This window comes from Polyergus mexicanus, unplaced genomic scaffold (assembly GCF_030449975.1).
Source record: "Polyergus mexicanus isolate NDT 795.1 unplaced genomic scaffold, iyPolMexi1.0 SCAF_5, whole genome shotgun sequence".
NCBI classification, from domain to species: Eukaryota; Metazoa; Arthropoda; class Insecta; order Hymenoptera; family Formicidae; genus Polyergus; species Polyergus mexicanus.
The window spans coordinates 11,419,733-11,443,042 of NW_027223325.1; the positions used below are offsets into that span (position 1 = coordinate 11,419,733).

General features: G+C 40.5%; 1 protein-coding gene across 1 annotated transcript in view; it reads left to right on the forward strand.

The window, feature by feature from the left end:
* The window catches only part of Wge (winged eye), a 48,262-nt gene extending 26,601 nt beyond the window's left edge, over positions 1-21,661 (forward strand). The window contains exons 4-21 of the mRNA XM_070296381.1: positions 1,931-2,218; positions 3,035-3,430; positions 3,780-4,004; positions 6,149-6,316; positions 8,019-8,267; positions 10,068-10,175; positions 10,266-10,487; positions 10,857-11,020; positions 13,324-13,962; positions 14,234-16,464; positions 16,700-16,991; positions 17,349-17,558; positions 17,684-18,010; positions 18,329-18,733; positions 19,013-19,241; positions 19,331-19,727; positions 20,115-21,048; positions 21,342-21,661. Coding sequence (XP_070152482.1) covers positions 1,931-2,218; positions 3,035-3,430; positions 3,780-4,004; positions 6,149-6,316; positions 8,019-8,267; positions 10,068-10,175; positions 10,266-10,487; positions 10,857-11,020; positions 13,324-13,962; positions 14,234-16,464; positions 16,700-16,991; positions 17,349-17,558; positions 17,684-18,010; positions 18,329-18,733; positions 19,013-19,241; positions 19,331-19,727; positions 20,115-21,048; positions 21,342-21,563 — 7,706 coding nt within the window. The 3' untranslated portion in view covers positions 21,564-21,661. The remainder of the gene's footprint in view (positions 1-1,930; positions 2,219-3,034; positions 3,431-3,779; positions 4,005-6,148; positions 6,317-8,018; positions 8,268-10,067; positions 10,176-10,265; positions 10,488-10,856; positions 11,021-13,323; positions 13,963-14,233; positions 16,465-16,699; positions 16,992-17,348; positions 17,559-17,683; positions 18,011-18,328; positions 18,734-19,012; positions 19,242-19,330; positions 19,728-20,114; positions 21,049-21,341) is intronic.
* The last annotated feature ends 1,649 nt before the right edge of the window (positions 21,662-23,310 follow it).

A 23,310-nucleotide genomic window follows, 5' to 3' on the forward strand; every position in this document is an offset into this window, starting at 1 on the left:
GGGCAGGGGAAAACAGTCTACGCGACAACTGGACACGTGGCCGCACGCGGGAATTCTATTTAGGCGCGCGCTTTTTTTTTTTTCTTCTTCTTCGATTCCTCTCCTCCGAATTCTCCTGCGACTTTTAATTGCGTAATTGCTCTATTGCACTCTCAGAAAGGATTTCTGATAACGAGACAAAAAATATTCTTGACATATTTAAACGTATCGCAACCTTATGCGGTATAAAAATAAAACAATTTTAAAATTAAATCAATAATTCCTTTTCTTCTCTCTCGAATTAAATAAGATTGTCTTACCATCTTGAGATCAAAAGTAACATATACACAAATCTAAGCTTATATATTCTTGCATTTAGAATAACTTGGTGTTAGCCGCCACAATAGTCGGCGCGAAACCGATACGCGGTGGCGTTACTAGGCATTTTATTCTAGATTTAAGAATTTTCCATTTAAGATTAAAATATTCCTTTTTCAATAATAAATATGATTGTCCCTATATCGATCCTATTTTATGATAGATTGAAGAGTAATAGCATTAGATCCGGAAATCTTTTCTGTGGGTGTGTGAATCGAGAGTGGCTCCGTACCACCAGGGCAAGACTTTCGTGCCGCGTCGAAAAAGCATTATACAATATACAAAGAACTTGTATCGCTAATCGATAATAAGCGTAATATGAATCCTTCGACGAATCTCGAGAAGATCTTTTTTTTCCTCCCAATAGAAAATTCCATTTTCGCAGACTCTAATTTTCAACGTTATCTTTCATGCTTCGTCGGGATGTGTCGCAGAACGGACAAGTAAGTATAATGTCAAACGTGATGAGGGAAGGATCGTAGATGTAGATTCGAAATTTTGACGAAACCGCGTCTTGATACTTGATACGATGTATCCGCCAACGACAGTCAATTCCGTACATGCCGTTGTAGATATCGAGGTATTTTTCACACACGTTAATTTGCATAGGCAGATACGTATCCGCATTTAGATAAAATCAATAGTCCTAGCGATGGCGCAGCGCGCTGCCGAAGATATATCGCGCTGCCGCGCGCTCTCATAGAACGTCGCGTTCCATCTCTCTCTCTCTCTCTCTCTCTCTCTCTCTGTCGCGAGAATAATCTGCGTTTTCTCCGCGAAACGCGAATTTTAAAAACACTAATATCCGCTCCATTCTAGTACCGTATTCTCCTTTCTTCGCAAAATGCAGTTAGGTAATTATCGATAAAATAACCGGTTAGGTAATTATCGATAAAATATGGAATTTTAATTATAGGCGAAATATGGGATCAAAGTACCTAATCTCAAAAGATATTGTCTCGCATATTTTATGAACAATTAAAAATAAAAAGTTTTCTTATTTCAGGGTCTCTCTCTCTCTCTCTCTCTTCAAATTTTATAAAAATTTTTTAGGACATTGAATATATAAGCAAAGATAGATATATATATATATTTATAATATAATTTAAACACATAATTTCCAATTTGACCAATTGTCCATTGTTTACAGTATAGGAGTAAGATTATGACAGAGAGAATTTTTTTAAAAATTGTATCCCAAAATAATTTCATAAGAATTTCCTCATTCTTCTAGATATGAAAAAAAAATCCCTCATCACGCATGTTTTTACACGTTTTTCCCGCGAGTATACATATATTTTTCTGCCAAATTCTAAATATCCCAGAAACTACGCACGTCGTTAACATAAATAAAGAAAATTCTACAGTATACAACGAAGTATCATGTTCCGAGCGGGGAAAGAGCATGCGTACGTGTCGAACGGATTGACACGCATCGTCAAGCGGACTAGACTTGGCGATCTAGAATCGCGAAATATCGTATCGTTTCTGTATTCGCGGCGGAATACCGTATACGCTTATCGTTCGTTCGCGGTAAGGCGGGTCGATTAATCGGCGACGGCGGATTCTCCAGTTTCAGAGAGCGTGTTTTCCGCGGCGGTCGGGGTTGGGATGGGTGGCTACACCTGGGGCGCTCCCACGCCACCGCCGGGATCGCCCTACAGCCCTGTGCCCGTGACGCAGCTGGAGCTGCTGGCGAAAAACTTGGCGAACCTGGCGCCCGCGGCCGCGGCAGCGGGCCAGCAGGCCCTGAGTCTTCAGGGTGTCGGCGTTAACGTTGCCGGTAGCCTCCATCACGCCCAGCATACGCAGCACACCCAGCACACCCTCAACCTCACCGGGCTCCATCACCTGCATCACGGTAAGGGAATGTATTTAATCTCCGTACGCGTTTGTCGCGCTGAAGAGCGTCATGAGAATTTCAGAATATCAGGAATTTCGGAGCTAATATACATGCATAAAATTTCGTTTCCGATACGAGGGAGATCGTGTATTATATCTGCGTTGTATCGTGTATCAATTATACATGTTATTTTTTTTTTCATCTTATTCCTCGTGTTCTTTTATGAGACGTTATTATGCAATAAACGCGGAGGAATACGAAATTGTATCGCGAAGAATTAAATTTAGTAGAATCTATACATATATCCTCTGATTTCGGGAGAGTTATCAAGAGCTGTATAATTGCCGTTAAAAATCGCCCTGCATTCTACAAGTTTCTCATCTTACGTTAATCGGAACGTGACGAATCTAATCAGCTGAATCTGATAGGCGAAGCGAAGAAACTGACATAACAAGGATAAACTAGAACCTTTCTCACACATATACAGATATCTCTCATTTCTTTCGCATATTAGCGAAACGCAATAGCAATAGCGAGTAGCAATTCTTACTTATACAACGAATCGACAAAACTTGTAGCATTTTTCGCGCGGAGAAGGCATCCCCGAGAGAGCCTTAAGAAAAGAAAATATCGAAGCGAGTTTTCCCGATCGCGTTCGCTGCTACAACGTGGCGGAAACGCTTTTATCTCTCTCTCTCTCTCTTCCCTTCCACATTATCGGCGTGATATCAACTGCTGCATAAATAGCACGTAAATTGTCACGTGCGTTACAATACGCGATAATTCACGCCTCGACAATAACGCGAGTTTCTTGTGTTCTGTATTTGGCGAAAGGCGGCCTTCATCAGAACGCGTTCTCGCCCCAGCTGTCCCTGATGACCGGCGGCGCGCCGACGCTGACCATCAACAGCTTCTCGTCGCCCAACTCGGCTAACGGCGTCGCGTCGACGACAGGCGTTCTCCTACAGGAGTATCAACCATCGATAGGTGCGACCGCGGCAACAGGATGCAACGTCACCGTCAATTCGGGCTCGTCCTGCCTGACCAACACCAGCAGCACGAGCAGCGGCATGCCGGTGCACGGCGGTGCTGGCGCCGTTCAAGCCAACACCGGCGCCGGTACGGCCGTGGCCACGAAGAAGCGGGAGGCCTTTCTGCCCAGTCAAGGCCAACCGGTGAAGCTGGAGAACAAATCGAACAGGACGTCGTGCCTCTGCAGGAACAGCAACGGTACGAATATCCTCTCGGCGGACTTGGTATCCTTGACGATCGCGTTCGTATTCGAATAGAATCTTGATCCTTGCATCCCCGACCTTCTTTCGGATCACTTTAATCTTTACTAATCTTCCTTAGTCCTTCGATCTCTCCGAAGCTATACTTTCGGTTCGTTGAATTCTTCAAGTTTTTCGGAGAGTTTTTCGAATTATAACTCGAAGAATGAAAGAGAGAAAACGAGAAGTTGAAATATAGTTGGAAAATATTGTCGCGCATCTTGGATTGCTCTCGGATTAAAGATTGAATTACAGGGGGACTCTCGATTATATACGCGATTAACAATCGCGGAAACAATCAATTTCAGGAAAGACGAAGATGGTGCATTCGGACGTGGGATGTAGCAGGACGTTACCTGTCGCCTCGTCTTGGAACGGGCAGGACGGCAACGCGGGTGCCAACAATAGCGGTTTGACGGTCAAGAGGGAACCCCTGGCTTCGGTGCCCTGCCAAGTCGCCGAGGTTTCCACGTCTCTGCACGCCACCACGACCTCCGTCAAGATCGAGCCCGTTCCACCTAAATCCGAGAGCGGTAAGTGGTTTATCGGAGTCTGTTATTCATACGTTCCAATCATCTTAGTCTGAGCTAATCGTCATAGAAAAGATATCGAATTTATCGCGTGGTGTTCGTCGCTCGCGCCGTTCGATTCTCTTTATGTATCCGGTGCGAGCATTATACACGACGATCGTACGATGATATATCTCGAGATACATCGCGGAATCATCGAGAAGATGAGACGCAATCGAATCGTAATAATTGCGCGATATAAGATTGTGTTCGACAAGTAAAAATATCTTCGGTATCGAAGATATAATCGCGTTTCCCGACAATCATATACGGATAATCGTCGGTCATCTACAACGATACAGTGTAATAGAACAATTTTTCACACACGCGCGTTTAAAATATACATAAAACACGAGATATTTCACGAGATATAATTACGTTGTCGTCAATTTATTCCAATAAGATCGAAACGTAATCCGAATCGACGTAATCACATTTCTCACAGCCACGATTTATCCGATGCATAGATGACGACAATATTTAAAAAAAATCTTCATCAACATATACATGAGATGCGATTACAATATCAAAGATAATTACGTTGTTCAACGAGCGCGCGAGAGATCATCGTCGTTCGCCAGTCGCGATGAAACTGTCCGCGTCACCTGCGTACATACGTAAAGCTCTTATCTGCCGAAAATATTGTTCGAATCGACATAATCAAATTTTTCATCGACCACGAGGAAAATCATCACGCCGTTCGTTTAACGCGAAGGTGGCGCGACGCTTTTTCTTGATAGGCGCACAGACGTTGAGGGAACAGAAGGGAGCGACGAGGACGAGGGAAGAAATGCGTGATATGGGAGAGCGCGAGAGCGAGACGGCGACAAGATGAAGATAAAGAGAGAGAGAGAGAGAAACGGAACGAGACGAGATCGCGCGAGAGGACCGGTCTGTCAGTTGGAGAGGAAAAGAGAGAGCGGCAGAGGCAGACAGTCTCGTTAAAGTAGGAGGTGCGTGGCACGCATGGCGACGCAAACACAAGGCGTGGTTCGAAAGAGTCTCGACCCTCTCTCCTCTCGGCCGATCCCGACATCCGCGCTCTCGCACCGGTTCTCGTTTCTCGTATGCGTGATGCCCGCACGTGTTACGTCATGCGAGCGTAACTCGCGTCGCGTCGCGTCGCCGGTCGTCGGCCGAAGGCCGCCGGGGGGGAAGTGTCGGGACGCGACGAGGTGGCGGAAAGAAAAGGAGGAAGGTGAGACGAGGAAGGAGGGGTGAGAGATGGTGATTTAAATGAATACACTTTCGAGTGCATCGATGAAACGCGCGACGCGTAAGATCCTCTTTTTTTTTTTCCAAAGTGAAAATCTTGAGGCTTGTCCAAAGTAGACGGAAGAGTGAATGAAGAGATAAATCAAGACGGTGACTGAAATTTGAAACGCGTTTCAAAGTTTAAATTGCCTTTCGATAAAACGTGCAAGGATGTGTGTATTTGACGAGATTTTCGTGAAAAGGGCCAATCAATTGAAGGGAAGGGAGGGACGGGGGAGGGGGTGGAGGGTCTGGAGATCCGGACGGTGATTTAAACGAATGCGTATCGGATATAAAACACGCGTGAAACGAATACTGTATGGAAATATTTGCCCGTTCGAGGAAAATTTCTGTATATTCTGTAAATTTTGATATAATAGATTGTTTGCTTTTAATTACGAGCATACAGATTCGAAATTAACGAGAATCCTTATTTTTCCAAATTATTAAACCGACAATAATCTCTATTGCTCGCTCGCAAACGATAGACGTTCTTTTACGTGTCTACAGTAATCACGCAATTTAGACTCCGATACGTTAGATACCTTAAATTCTTTCGAGTTAAAAACTGCTTCTTCTCAATCTTTAGAAACGCGATACAATGATAAAGGCGTCGAATCGAAGAATGAAAGATGCGCGATCATTTATGCGAACGATCAATCGATCTCATTCATCCCGATGTCCCTCGCGAAAAGGTTTCTTTCCAGAATCGCGTCTGTTTATTATTAATCCGTATAAACTTTCGTAAATTCTACGACTAGCGTCGAAGAAAGCTTCGGGCAGTTTGCGGCCGATTGCGGGATCGTGTCCCCTCTCTCATTGCGATTCACGCGCGATTTCCTTAATCGTTTCAGGGATAGCGGTCTCGAACGCGGCTGCCGGTGGCATACCGGTCGGCATCGCTGTGGCGAGACAGCGGTTGCAACACCAGGAGACTTCGACGTCTATGCGCAACGTCTCTCTAAGTCATCACACGTCGCATCACGCGACGAGCTATCATCATTTCCAACCGGACAGCCTAGGTGAGTATCGTCTCTCTCTTTCCTTCAGGATTTACGAAACTTTCTTCCTGAACCTGAAATCACACCAACGATTATGTTGAAACTTTATATATATATATATATATATATAACAAAAATTCGATAAAGCGACTTATATGAATATAAAGGTGCAGGCGTATATGACAGAATTCTACTTTTCGCGAAAAAATGCAAAAATAAGATTGATACTAATATAATTATTTTTGCAGAGAAGTATGAATTCAATTAGTATCGTTGCATTTATGAAAAAGCATCGTCTGTCACATCTGTGAAATTATTTATGAGATATAATTGACGTTTCAGTAATCGCACGAATTGTCAGTATCTAAAATAAGATCGCGTATTGAAAAATTCATCGTGTGATTAAATATCGGTGTCGAGTTGTAAAAATTTTTGTCATTCTTGGTCCTTTTTTTTTTTTTTTTTTCTAATTGCGTAGCGTTTCACAAATCTCGTTATCGCTCTTTCGCGTTGATTGGTATTTCTCGTATGCGGATATCATATTTCGATGCCGATTTGAAATTCTAGATAACAACGAAATGCCACGCAAATTTGCGAAACGATATCATTCTTCGGATAACAATTTTCAGCGTAGAAGAATATCGAAATATCTCGAAAATTAATTTTTCAAGGGATATCCCATTCAATTGTCAGCGTGCAATATATACGGTGTCCAATTACGCAGCGTATCCTCGTAACGCGATTACATGCGGGCTTCAATCCTAAAGCGAAAAGTAAAGAAGGCTCGCTTTAGATTTGCTGGCATGCATCGAGATATCGTTTGTCGTGCATGTGAACGGTTTTAAAATCCATCGCATGATCCTTATCCGAGCTTTTTCGCATTTAACGTCTTCGATATCAGCATCGAAGAAGTAACATTGCACTGTAATTTATTGCAAAAAAATATCGCCGTTATTACTATTGCTCTATAGGGCTCTACCAAGAGACATGTTAGTGTCACGCGCAGCAACGCGAGTCGTCCAGTTAAAGTTAGTACCTTATAGATTAGCGGATCTCAGCAACAACTGGACTATTAGAATTATAAGAGGCTTCATAGCTTTCGATAGCTCGAGTCTGTTTTTAACGTGTGTCCTTATTTTGTAAAAAATAAGTATAAAGGAAATTAAAATTATTTATATTAAAGAGCCCAATATATCTCTTCTAAATTGAAAATTAATTTTTACTTTTTTATTAACGCAACGTTATTTTTGAAGTAAAAACATCATCGTAAAAATAATAGAGGCTCAGCCAACAGTAGTAGTAATGGGCAAGATTCTTTTGCACGTAAAAATTCTATATACGTTAAATATATTAAATATTTAAAATATAAAATTAAGTGAGATTTTATATTTGTATATGTACCATATATCATGATGATGTCCGGCTTAAAATTCGCAAAAATAATCACAGATTGTTTTACAATATGAACATGAAACGATCTAAAATATTGCGCGTGGCAAATTTAGATAATATTCCTCGAATTTTAAATATATTGGAGCCCAATATATTCATCCGTATCCGTTCACCTTCATACATCACTGGGCGGAGAGGGTGAAACGAGACTCGTTCGTAACCTCCAGAGTTCCTTCTCCTCTCCTTGACGTGCGCGCGATTTTCCCTTCGTCGATCAACCCCCCTGGTTCGCGGTGGATGATGAACCCCGATGAATGAGTCCCCGTTGCAGGCTCCAGCACGGCCATGGCGGTAGGCGGCACCACCCTGGTGCACTGCGGAGGGCCTGGAGGGGAGGATCGTGCGGCCCACCTAGCTGCCATTCCCTCCGGGGCGCTCGCGCCCTCGTTGAGCCTGAATTCCAGTCTGAATTCCAGCCTGAATTCCACCCTGGGCAGCATCGGCGGCGCACCGGCGACCGACGCGGCCGCCACTGCGTGGCCGCCCACGCTGTGGCAGTATCCGGCTGCAGCGGCTGCAGGTGAGTAGTTGGAATATCATTATCAGGAATAATGAGCGAAATACAATAGCATTCCCCCTCTTCGAACATATACAGTAGTTTAAAATAGATGGTAGATTTGGAGATAGAATCTACAGGGTGTCTAGTCGCTGGAGAAACATGGTGAACCTGGAATTATTAGGGATTTTTTTTTTTTTAATATATATATATATATCTGGAAGACTCAGGGTATTTTCATGGAATTTTATTGGAACTTGAAGAATTTGAAAAAAAAAAAGAAAAGGAAAAAAACCAGTTCTTTTTTTTGGTAAATGTGTTTTCATATCGCAAGCAATCGGCAATCCATCAATTGGCCGAGTTGTGTAAAATATGCATTTTACACAACTATTAAATATATGTATTTTTTTTTTATATATTTAATGCGTTAACAAAATATAGAAAATATATTCTTATATTGTAAATTTTCAGAGTGATGAGAAAATAAAACCGTTATGCAGGCGAAAAAGGTTTATCTTATAAAAATTATTCAGTTTTCTTTAGTGCATTTTTAAATCTACCGACTGAAATTCAAATGGCTTTTTATTTTTCCTTAATATGTGAAAAGCATTAGAAAATGCACAAAATGAAAAAAAAAAAAAAATTAGAAAATTGCACCAAAAACAAACTTTTACAAAACTTCTCTACATGAAATTTTGAAAAAGAAATCTCGAGGATTAGGGATTTTTCAGGGAACTTTCTTATAAGATTTAAATAGAGACCGTCTAGAAATGAATCTTATCTAGGGATAAAGAAGAATGTCTCTATGTGTCTTTAGGATTCCTTAGTTTTATTCTGGTGCCATTGCCACATCGAACAAATAATCAGGCATAAATTTTGAAGCATTGGCAAATAATATTTATGCAACAATACGCGCAGAGCGAACACTCAAAGTAAAAAATAATACATGAGTAAAAAAAAAAAGAATATCTTATTTATATACAAATAAAAACGCATAGACAGAGTGAGAAAAGAATATAAGGAACGGTAAAGAAAAGCATGAGAAAGGAAAAATATGGAAAGCGAGAAATACACAAAAATAATCATAGGGATATATGTATTTATAAATAAAAAAGAAAGAGAGAGCTACGCGCGCGTATGCGATTATTAATAATAAGCTGGATAATTCGCGTAGCATTCAAATTTTTAGCGACGTAAACGAACCACGTCGATGGACAAAAGTATACGAATTAATTAACGTCACGTGACGTATATTACGCGCATCCGTCAGCTCGGGGCGATTAACCGTGCCACTAACGAGCGACCCTATACAATTTCGGATCGAATTCACCCCTCGCGCTCTGATCTCCCTCTCCGGCCCCGCTGACCGACTGACATTTATCCTAAATAACGCCAACTGAACTACATTGCCACTCGATATGCCGTTTGCGCGCGCGTATTTTCGTGCCGCGTAAATCATTCACGCATATCCGTTTAATTTAATTCGTCGCTCGATTAAGCGTTTGGAGATTGAGACGAAAATGCGCGCGTTGAGATATACAAGACCAATCCCAATTTTGCACGATATTTAAATAATAATAGCGTAGTATAGTAACGGTAATATATATTTATCTTTTCGTTTTATATCCTGGACATTTGAATTATATCGGTCTAATCCTTTAGATGTTTTATCGTACAAGATTGTCGTACGAGTTATCGTACACTCAAAGTGCATATTTATAAGTATGGATTATAAATGTAATTGAAACCACACGTACACATACACACAATAATGAGATAATCGAAATTAATTATACGAATGAGGAATTAATTTGGATTTTGTAGCGATGCCAACGGAGCCGATCGGCTTCCCGCAAATGGGCACCGGCCTGCAGGGCGGTTTGCAACTGGTCCGCGATCCGTCCGGACACGTTATCCTTATTCACGCCGCGGGTAACGTAACATTCTGTATAAACATTCGATTCGCTTTCGATGATCGGAAGGAAACTGAACTCTTTTTTCTTTCTTTTTTTCTATCGACAGAACAAATGCAGCAGGCGGTGGTGTGGCCGAATTACTCGAATCACAACGGTAACGTCGCGCCCCCGCCGCTCCTGTTGCCACCCCCGCCGCCCTCGATACAGCTTCTGAGTGATATCGGCGGCGCGCGACTCGTGCTAACCGAGAACAAAAGGAAGCAGCAAAGCGCGTTACCGATCGTCAAGATCGAAACGGAATGCAGCAACAGTCCGACTACCATAATCAGTGAGCAGGACTTTATTTCTTTTATTTCTTTTCCGATAAAGAGGAAAACAATTTTTGAATTCGAAGAAACAATTTCTCCTTCAAAATGACAGTAGTAAACTATATTGGAAGGAAATATTTCGATTTTATCTTTAGTATAATGAAAAACTTTTTCTTCTCAGAGATTGAGACAAATTAAATCGTGACGAAACAAAGCAAAATATAGGGGGATGAAAATTAATTTTGCTAAATTCTTGTGTGAAAGATATATTGTGTACAATATATATATATATGTATATACGAGTGATAGAGAGAGTTGAATAGGTTGTGGGGCAATGACAGAGAATCAAATTCAAGATATTACATTACATTTCATATGCAATTATGCAGCGTCGTCCACCGAGTCGTCCAAGACCGCACTGCAGACTATGACCTCCGTGACTGGCGCCCTGGTACCGGACGCGGCCCTGGTCACCACGCTACACTACTATCCACCGGCGCCGGCGCTGGTGCAGATCAGCCAGGCCGAGCCTGCTACGAATTGCAGATCGCAGGTAGGCGCGGTTTTTTCAAACATTTATGCGATAGGAGTTTATAAACATCTAGGAGCAAAACCGAAACCGTATGCGTGCGCGAATTATTACGCCTACCGGCCGGCGCAATATCTATGCAGATACCCCAGATGCAAATCGAGTTCGGCCGATGATTAATACAATGTACCGCAACGTTTCCACATTATGCGAATGGCTGGACCGCGCCCGGAGCTTGACATAATCACCGCTGCACACCCCCATCCCTCTCTCTCTCTCTCTCTCTCTCTCTTTCTCTCCCTCTCTCTTTCTGAATGAATCGCTGGATCCTTGTCAATTTGCGTAGAGGAGAAGTTTTTCTACTCAAACATGCATCGTAAGGATGCTGGACGACATAAAACATACAGCAAATGATAGAAAAATAACTATTTCCATTTTTTTTTTTAATTTTTCGAAAGCATTTGACAGAATTTAGCATAATATTCTAATCAATAAATGGAAAGAGAGAGGTTTCCCCTCTCTCATTGTACTTAACTGGATAATTTTCTATTTGACGAATAGAACGTAGGCTGTACGCAATCGATATGATGATATTTGATTGATATCAAGGTCGGAGTTCCACAGGGTTTTATTCTTGCTCCAATTTTTTTTTTTTTTTATTATTCATTTTATGTGTCAGATATTAAGGGGATTCTGTATCATTCTATTGTAAATATAGTTTTTATCACGCGAGTTGCAAAATTGCAATAATCGAAGTGAGTGAGGATATTAAATCTATTATCAATTGGTTTAATAACAACGGGCTCATTCTGAATTCTGACAAAATGCAAGCCATTATTTTTGGCGCAAGCAAATATATTAACACGATGAATTTTGAATGTTTATTATCGAGAATTGAGATTGGGGGAATCTACAATGCTTTTCTCTACCAACGTTAAATACCTTAATATTATCATCTCCAGCACATTACCTTGGGAAAGGCAAGTGACTAGTGTAGTTTAGAGCATGCAGACTAAACTACAATATATCAATTAAAGATATCTAAGTATCTTTTGTCTATCGAGCTAAAAATTAGATAATCGTTTCACTTATTTTACCACACCTAAATTATTTTTCCGCGGCACTCGTTGACGTTACAGGATAACTCAACTTAAGATTTTACAGAGCTTTAAATGCATGCCTTAGATTTGCGAGCAATGTTAGCCGGGACGAGCACACAACTCCGTCTTATCACGTATCGCGATGGCTCAAGATTGAAACAAAGATTTACCTCGTTAAGATGCTTACTCTTCAATTCATTAAATCTCATCAGCCAAATATCCTATTATAGCGGTTTTTCGTTTCGATTTACTCAAACATCAAGAACTATGAGGGTTGCGGGCGATCTTCTCTCATTGCCTTTGTGTAAAACGAAGATTTATAAGCGCTTTTTTGGATTCACTGCTTTCAAATTATATGAAATGCAAAATCGATTGACGAATTTAAAAGCAAATTATATATGAGCATTTATCGAATGTCCCATTGATTAAACGAGATCTGGATTTAGTCGCTTCAGTGGAAGCGACTTTCAAATGTCAGACGCATTATATATTGTAGTTTGATGTGTGTATTCTGTTATAGTAATCATAATACTATAAATTTATACAGAAACGCTAATTATAATATGCGCTGTGTCATGTGTGGATGTATATGTATGTATATTTTTATACATACTGAGTTCTGTAAGTACTCCATTTATGTATTCACATCCTGTGGTATATGTTGCATGTAAAACCATGTAAACGATTCATCACGGACTAGATTGGATATGCATGTGTGGCTTTATATGCTCACATGCATTATATATAAATAAACCTCATACACACAATCATATACAAACACTCAACATTTATATTATCGCATATATAAGCACAAATACATATACGCTTTCTCTCTCTCTCTCTCTCTCTCTCTCTCTCTCTCTTTCTCTATCTATCTATCTATCTATCTATCTATCTCTTCTTCCTCTCCTTTGGTCGAAGATATCTCTCTCTCTCTTTTAGTTTCGCCCGTGTTTCTACGATTACTTTGAATTTTGCAGGTTACTCTCGATGCTTTTGTAGAACAATATTAACTAACTTGTGAAAGAATTAGCGAGCAATGTCGTATAAAATCGTGCAAGATTCAGAAAAAAAATTATTAGAAATTTTTTTGCTCTCTGCTTATGATACTTCCGTTTTCACGAAGAAATAGAGGAGATTTGGGCAATATAAAAGAGAATGTAAAGATAATCTCGAGATTTTTCTAAAACTTTTTTAAAACCTCATATAAGAACCTTTTTTGCGAAGGCCACGTCTCCAGTGTCGTATTTGACGCCACCTCCGGAAGTACCGGCGACTATTCGCGCCATCGAGCCGCCGTCGTTCGGTGTCCAAGACGCCTCGAATCAGACCGATGCACCCGAGGATATCGAGGAGCAGAAGCAGGAACCGCTCGTGAAGCAGGAGCAGAATTCGAGTCCCTGCCACGTCGCGTCCCAGTCGAATACGGGGAATTTCGAGATCGCGGCACCGCCACCGCCAGAGAGAATCTGCAACGTCGTCAGAATCACGACGACCACGACTACGGTGAATCCGACCGTCTGCGGCATCGTCGCCAAGGTGGATAAGGCTGAGAACACGATCATTAATATGGCCGATTGCGCCAAATATTCGACAAAGGACGGTAGAGCGATCGTCAAGGCGGTCGAGCACGACGCACGGATAGATGAGGAGATCTGTAAGGATGACAAGACACCAGTCTGCGGCAGCAGGGGTAGCAGGATTGGTGCTAGGATCATTGAGATTACTGAAGAGAATTGTGACAGCTTCCACGAGAATCTGGAGTTCTTCGCAAGGAGGAGAGACGTCAGCGTGGATCAATGCGATACTTGTCCCAATGACGAAGAGGACGTCGCGCAAGAGCCTAAGATTGATGAAAAGATAGAAGTAAAACCTTTATTATTTGTCAAAGTTTATTTTTTAATCTCAACAAATATAAACACATATATATCCAAAAAAGAAAATTTATTAAAAGTGTTTCTTTTTTCAATTAATGTAAAATAGAGAAAAGTTTTTACTTTGACGATGTTATCGATTCTACACACTCAAACATTTAGATTTTTTCACTATTAATGTTTCGAATAAAAAGTAGATACACGTTTCATTCCTTTGCATATTTTTTAATGCAATATTTATAATTATATCGCGTATCTTTCAGGTCGAGTCGAAGACTATCGATGCGTCGGAGAATGTCAAAGCTCATCGTCAACCGTGTGCCAAGACATCAGAGCCGCCCATCTTCAACGGATCCAAGGCGATCACCGTCGATTCCACAGAATCGTCGAAAATCAATTGTGAGAGTTACGACAAAAACGTGACAAGGGACATCGCGAACGGCGAAGTACGATCTCAGATCACAGTAAAATCCTTCGACATGCCCAATATCGATTGTGACGATCAGGAAATCGTGCAACAAGTAGTTGTTAAGCAGGAAGCCGACGAAAGCTGCTACGAGGCGTGCTGCGAATCGTCCCGGTGCGAACCAACGTCCACCAGTGAGAGAGCCAGGCTGCCCAGCTGCGAGAAATTATCACCGGAGGCGACAAAGAGGCACACGATGGAGAAATCCCATCATCCAGGTATTGAAAACGTAGTGGAAAAGCTGAAAAAGAACGCGGCAGCGCTGCAGGAGGCAGCAGCGCTACCTCTCGCGCAAAAGTTCGACGAATCCATCGAGAGATCAAATGCGGAGAGCGTCAAATCGCGCAGACATTCCGAAACGATCCCCAAAAAGTTGCATTTTTTGAGATCGTGCCAAAATTCTGTAGAGAATGCTGCCGACATCGAGGTCTCCTCTTCCTCGCAATCCATGACATTGGAACAACACGTTCAGGACGAATCGAGACCGTATTCATCGTCGATAAAAGATAACGAACACTTGAACGATGGCAGCATGTCGTGCAATATATCCGGCGAGACATGCCTGCTCGGCGATAACAACAACGACAGCAGAAGCAACAACAACAATATTAAGACTCTTGAGGACAAGAAACTGCTCGCTAAAAGCGAGAAGAACCTTGTCTGCGAAGTCACCGCTTACGTCAAACCCAAGACCGTCTGGCGCTGCGAGGTGCAGCCATTCGAAAAGCTTCAAACAGTTTGCAAGCCCGATGACGCATCCTCGGAGACGAAATCCAGAATCCAAAGCCAACCAAAGCCAGCTATTGACCTGAGCGGTCTCGAGTTATTGTCGAACAGCATAGAACAATTGGAGCAACGAGTCGGTCATCCGGAACAATCTCAACCGGATACCTCACCGGAACCTGTGGAAAAGTTGTCTGTTAGAGGCAAACTAATGAGTCAACAGAGCGAGAATAATAATAATAACGTCGGCAACTCTCTTGGCTTGCTCTGCGCGTTGGCCGAACAAATTATGGAGGTGGATGATAAAGCTCCCCGAAAACTGAATTTGGAAAGTTCGGAAGAAATCTCGCAGGCTGGTAGGTTACTGTTGAATTTAGGCAGAGACCCAGATTATTCCGAGCAAGATGGAAGCAAGAGAAAATATTCAGAAGATGACGATTCGCATCATTCCAAACGATCCAAGCTTGACAATCACGAAGAGATTAATAAGAATGAATCCTTTCCAAATCATTACGATGAAGTTATCGAAGATAACACGACGGGAAGGCAGCAGGAGGAAATTTTTGAAAAGAGATCGAAAGAAGTTAATAAAGACATCGTCAAGGACAAAAATACGGAAACTATGAGGAAACAGCAAGAACGAGATGTTCCAAAATCGACAGAGTGGGCCAAGCATAATGCTTCGCTACCGAAAGGCAAGATAACGGAAGCTGCAGGAAGACAGCAAGAAGGAATCCCTCTCAAATCAAAGGATATTAAACGTATCCTTGATTTTTCCGAGGAGAAAATTAATAAAAAAATCATTAGTATGGAAGATCAGTCTCTCAATAGGGATAATTATTCCAATCAATGTGATGCGAAGTGTATTAAAGATCTGCAAGTTTCCTCAAACGAAACATCCGTTAACTCACAAGATAATGCTATCCATAATGATAAGATCGACAAAGAAAACGATTTCTCGGACTCGGAAAGCGAAGTGTTCGAGTCGAAGATTCTTCCCGATCAGCCAGCGATCTGCGAGATTGATAATCGGAAAATGTCCGTCGAAGAGAGAGACACTCATGATTACAAAAACGCACGGACCAAGTTAGAGGCGAAGAAGTTTATAACCAGAAAAGGAAATTGCGAGAACAATGATGATGACTGGCCAAATATGAATGCTACCGAGCTGGACATGAGAGTCAGAATGGCCGACATTCAGAGGCAATATAGGGAGAAGCAAAGAGAGCTTTCCAAACTGATCCCCAAGAAAGACGACAAGAAAAACTTTGGCAGGCCACGGAAGAAGAGCCACTCCTCCACCAGGTAAATGCGAGTTACTTTTAATATACAGCAGCATCCTTTATAGGCATCATTCCTATAGAAGAAATCAATGTGAAATACCAATTATCGTTTGCCATAAATTTAATAAAAAATTTTTGACAATGAACTTCTTTCCTCACTTTCAAAAATCCACTAATTTAAATGTTAAATTAGACATAGCTCGCCGAATTTTGATGTTCTCAATTCGAATAATTCAATTATTGATTTATTTTTTCAGTTCCGAACACGGAATATTGTCGTCGCCGTTGCCCGTGCTGGATCCCATGAATTCTCCATTGCAAAAATCGCCGTCGAGGTCATCGGAATTGTTAGACGGTACACCTCCACCGTTAACCTCGGCCGTCCTGGCTATGCCGAGATGTAACGTGAATCTCGTGAAGCTCGGTGAGCCCAGGAGTCACATAAAGCTTCTGGATAGTATACCCAGCATCCCGATATCAGCACCGCCAGTGGCATCGCCGGTTCCTGGTTCCAGCAAAACGGAGGATGACGAGAAGAGTATAGGAACGGTACGGTAGATTTATCTTGAGATTCCTCTTCAAATCTTTTAGATAAATTTATTTATGTATAAATACAAGAAGATATTTCTTTGGCATACATTACTTAACGCTTATATACAAGTGTATCTTTTTAGTGGAAATAAAATTTAATTTGTTCCAAAATTTGTCAAAACATATATACATGCGCGATGTATTTGTTTAATAATTTATATCAGAATAAGCGATTCACAAAAACAGAGTACGAATCCAAGATCCTTAAATATATAGATCGTCTGTTTATCAAAAGATAAATGAAGTTTTCAAATCATACAAACAGTAATCACAACTGAAAAGGTCAGGAAAATAATCGTGCATAAATTTATTCAGTTGGGTTACGATACCTCATCACCAGTACCGACTGTCGCGAGCTTGAGCTCCGCTTCCAAGAAGAGAAAAGTAGGACGACCAAGGAAGCTCACATGCACCTCGGGCAACGTCAGACATTTGACGGAAACAATTGTCGCCAAGAAACCTAAGAGCAAGAGTTCTCTAGTGGGATACGTGCTATCCTCAAAGAGCAGACATCTACAAACCAAAGTAAGATTTATTTTGATAAATTTGGATTAAAGCATAATCTTTTTCGTGTATCCTAACTTTTATTAAACATACATTATTCACTTTATAAGGTTTCATATATAATTATAATTTGAAATCGTCTTCAGCAATGCATAAACAATAGAACCGGCTATACACCATTGCCATTCAAGTCCGGAGTGTCTGTCCCGAAGACGCAATCCAAGGTGCAAAAAGTCACAAAAGCGAAGGCAAAGCCGGCGAAGCAGACTCCGCTACATAATAAAAATGTGATTAGCTCGATTATCGCTGAAAAAGCGAAATTGAGTCAAGAGATGAAGCTTGAGAAGCATGGCGGTAAAGTAAAACCAAAGTTGAAAGCGGAGATAAAGGTGAAAAATTGGGAGGACGATGAAAACGACACGGTACCATCTGAGAACATTCCATCCGAAGAATCCATCATTCAAAAACTCGAGGTAGCGAAATCGTTATGTTGTCGTTAACATAGACTATGTAAAAGGAATTTAAAAAAAAAAAAACTTTTTATAAAGTTATGAATTTCTGATTTGAAAACTGTACCTTTGATAGGAAAAATAGACGAATTAAAAGAAATTAATTCAGAAATTTTACAGAACTATATGAATTCTCGATATGAATTAAAATTGCATCTTTAATGAGAGAGAGACATAAGTGTGATCGTTTACATCTCAATTGTTTACGCACATTTATAGATAGGATCGATAAAATTAGCCAAAGAAAGCCCATTATTCTTACAAATTTTGCTTACCTTGCAGGAGACGCCGGTAGAGTCATCGATGGAACAGCCATCGGAGAAAGAACCGGAAAGATCACGGCATGACAAGTCAAAAAAGAAAAAGCGAAAGTCCAGCTCATTGCAATCGCCGAGTCACGACCGGAAGGAATCCAAGCGGCGTAAATACTTGGAGTACGAGCAATGCGCGAAAACTGTTGTCGCTGCTGCAGTCGCGAAGGCTAACGAAATCATTGTCAACCGATGCAAGCTGACGTCCGCTCATTTAGACATTGATCAGCTGCGCGTTCTCATGGCGAACGGCGGTCTTTTCTATGCGGGTAGACTCAGCGCTGTGCAGGCGCCTGATGTTTACGCCATTACGTTGGACGGCGAACGCGGCAACAAACCACATATTTACTCCCGAGAAGAGATCCTGAGAGACGCGGTAATTATAGATAATAATGAGAAAGAAATGATACAGAGTCGCTCAACACTTAACGTATACGGAATAAAAAAAACATTCATTTACGTATCCATACATATGTCTATGTATACATTTATCTACATGTCTTCAAAATTCGAAAAATATAATTGGTAAGATAATTATAACGAACAAAATAATAAACAGTAATATTGTACACTAATTAATTATGTAACAGGAAATATGACTTTCATCGATAATTTATTTTCGGAGAATGAAAACGCCTTTTCGTTGATTCCGCAGATCGTGGAAGTGCGTCCGAATTCGACAAAAGAGCTACCGCCCGGTACAAGATTATGCGCGGTTTGGAGTGAGAAGTACAGATGTTTGTATCCGGGAACCGCTGTCGAACCTCTCGTACCTAATCCGGTTGACGACGAGAAATATGTCACTGTGGAATTCGACGATGGAGACAGCGGTAGTATTCCCTTGAACCATATCAGATTGTTGCAGCCTAATTATCCTCTCGTAGGCACGTATCATATATATGTACCTCTAACCCGGTTTCTCGGTTCAATGTAAACATTCGAATTGTATTTATTTATCTCGGCCGCTTTACAGAATATGATCCGAATCCTCTTCTCTCATTGGGCAAACGACGCCGGCAAATATCCTCTTCGGAAGAGAAGCGTTCCGCGAGCAATCAAGCCGTTTCGGCAAATGCGGTAACCGACAACAATAGTTTCGCAGTCTGCTCCAACGTAGAAGAATTCACAATGAATAGCAGCGAATGTGCTAACGAAACGGATATCGAAACAAGCAGTACGAGCGGCACAGAATATCGTAGGAGAAAACACATGAAGAAAATAAAAAAGAAAAGACTACTCGAGAGTCAAGAAGGAAAGAAGAAGCATAGGAAACACAGATCCCACAAAGAACATCGTAGGCATAAACATAGAAAACATCGAAAACATAAGCATAGACATCATAGCGGCTTTGGTGATACAAGCAACGTAAGGTACGTTCTTATAATCTATCATATATAATCTGCCGTGCTCTCTACGAATAAAAATAAGAAAAAGATTTCTTATAAATATAATTCCATAAACGATTATTAAAACTTTTAAGAGTTTGATTTAAAATCTGTGAGAAACTTTGTATTATATATGGTTTATATACTTTGTCCAACTATTGAAGATAAAGAATTTATGTAAAGATATGAAGATACACTAAAAAGATATAAAAGTTTGTGAAATTCAAGTTTCTAATTATGATAACTTATAAGATTTATTTTAAATACAAAATTCAATATTTAAAAAAAAAAACGTTTCGACGTTTCCATTTTTACAACATTGTGAGCCTTTATTTTTTATCTTTATTTCCTAAATATTAATATATTTTTTAGCAATTGGGAGAACAATCAGGAGCAAAGGAATGATGAGGAAACAATCACAAACAATCACATACCGAGTACAAATTTTCCCGCCGCTGAGGAGACCCACTTGTCCGAGGAGGATGACGAGACTGAAGACTCGTTATTGACCATTCAGAAAGACGAGGCTCAAGTGGAGCCTGAAGAGTCACCAGAACCAACCCAAAAAAATGACGTGGTTTCCGAAGTAATATCCGAAAAACCGTCAGAACCGGTCATCCAGGAAACTCAATTAGAACCCGAGGAATCGGCTCAAATGTATGAAGAGGCTCAAATGGACTTTAGAGAATCGTCGGAAGACGTCCAAGCGAACAATGAACAGCCCGAAGAATCGTCAGAATCAATCAGGAAGAAGACGCAGCCAAAGGCTGCATCGACGAATCACACCTCAACGATACGCAACACCATGTCTAATATCGCGTGTCGCATCTCCAAAATAGGTCGCATCTCTAAAGTGAATCGCGTCTCCAAGATTAATTGCATTTCGACAAATCGCGCGACGACAAGAAACACCTCGACGACCTCGGTTGCCTCGACGAGTTGCGCTAACACGAATCGCGCCTCGAAAAATCGCGCCACCGTCCAGACGAATCCTCCTGGCCCGTCGAATCCTGTCGAGACGCCCAGTCCGATAGCCCGCATGCTGCCCAACAAACGCCATTGGAAATGGGCAAGCAGTAGCCGCGTATCTGGCGGAAACCAATATTTCACAGCCATCCGACGCGGTAGGGAGACGATAAACATAGGCGACAGCGTGCTGTTTTATTCCTACCGAAAACCACACGAGAAACCTTACATCGGCAAAATAGTATCACTGTGGTTGAATCAGAAATTGGAGATGAGGGTCAAATCTCAATGGTTTTATCGCCCCGAAGAGCTGCAACGGCCCTGTATTCTGGATCCTCCGGTAATTTTTTTTCTTATGAAATATCTAAATAAAAAGATCGGAATAAGAAATTATAAGATTAAGAAACACTGTTTTAAAATTTCTCATGATTGTCTGCCCGTCATATCGTATCATAATATTACAAGAAAATCGTACATAAATTTTATTTTTTCTTACATTATATATGTATATATACAATATAAATAAATTATTTCTTAAAAAATAAATTTTCTCGTGTTTAACATAATACATTTGTCGAATATACCGAAGATTTGTAAATTCGAATAATAGCAAATGTTTATTCGTTTACGCAGGGCGGCCTATTTGAATCAAAGCACAGCGATTCGAACGACGTGCAGACGATTTCGCACAAGGTGATGGTGTTGCCGCTCGAGGACTATAACAAAATACTACAAGCATCGCAGAAACATCAAAAGGGATACGAGGACAACGATCCTTATTATTATTACGCCGGTTTCTATATGCACCCGACAGTGACATACGCGCCCGGAGTCACAGCTGTTCTACAAGAATGAGAACAGCTTAAGCTGACGATTAAGTTAAGCGGAATTACTTAATCGCGGTCAGCCAATGACAAAAATTCCGTAAAATTTTCTTCGTTTAAAGGAGGGGAGGGGGGGGGGGAATAAACGACTCGCACACTTTACGGAGAAAAAGATAATTTTAAAAGTTTACGCTGACAAAAACGTAAGCGATAACATTCTCTTCTTTCTATCACATTTTATTGCGAGAGCGCTGCTCGGATAAAATCCACAAGGCACAAGCATTACTTTATTCGCGAGAATACTTAACTAATTATCTACCAACTGACAAACCTGTTCATTCACTCGATATCATTGTGAAAATATGTTTATTCGTCGCAATACGTAAGAGACGAAAAAATCCCATCGAACTGATTAAGATCTTTAAAGAACATGCATACATATGTTATTGACTACACTCGTATTATCATGTTATATTTGTACGTTCTCATATTCTTAATTACGAACTAATATTAGTTATTTACTATATATTTGTTATATAATTGAAGAAATAATCGCAGCCAAATCATTCACCTCTCATTCATCATAGAAACAGAAAAAAAAGAGAACAGGAAAACTTTATGGAACTGTTTGTAGCTTAGATACGTGTAAATAATATTTACAATGTTAAATTGTGACGATGATCGGATATCTTGTGCGAATTCGATTAATATAATTGAGTAATAAGATTATTACTCTAAGTAGATGGTCATACTTTCTCTTTTTTTTGCATTTGTACAAAGCAGTGCACTAAACATTCATGACAAATCTGATATAAATCTTTACAAACTCTACAAACTTTGTAGCTTGCGACTTTCGACCTCCATAACAAGCAATACTTGTGCCTTGTTAAACAAAAAATGTCTCCCATCGAAATGCGACCCGACCCGATTTTTGTAAATTGTAATTAACGACGAAGGGAGGGGGGGGGGGGAAGGGGAGAAAAAAGTGGATCGATGCAATAATCACACCAAGTGGCATTAAACGCAGAAGTGATCGAGATAAGAAGTTATTTAGTGTACATATTGTAAATACAATTTTAACAACGTGTGTGTCTAATACTTGTGCGCACACGGCTGGTTGACGTAAACCATGTTACGAAAAAGCGGATTAGATTCGAGTTTATATAAAGCTTATAAATTTTAAGCCGTAAGATAATGACTTACTACCTGAGTAATAATATTTCAATGCTGATAAATATTAACAGAATGGGGGAGTGCACATACCATTTTCATGCTCGAATAATCAAATTTTTTTAACGATTAACGCAACAACGCCCTCGAACGTACGATAATGATAACATAGATTCACTGAAACCGAAACGAAAATGATGTTCGAGTCATTCCTTAAGGGGATATAGCTTGTAGAGAATTTCATTGGCGATTTGTCATTGAACGCGCGATGCAGCCGGATATTTTTAACAATTATGTAAATGACTCAGATAATTCCAAAATTTGAAAAATTGTCCGAACGATGTGAGAAGTCGTTATGCAACGATAGAAGTGATAGATGTTAATGCTAAATTTAAAAAAAAAACGGGACTTCTTGATGAGATTTAATGAGACGCTAAGATGTTAAAAGGAAAATTCACGCTACAATACCATAATGCCGTAATCGATAACGTAAATGAGAGGTTTGTCGTTGAAAAAATAAGTATGGTATCCGTTATCTTTTTGAACGATAAAAATTAGCATGATTTGACGATATCGGTTCCATATCGAGAATTTAAAATTATAATCTC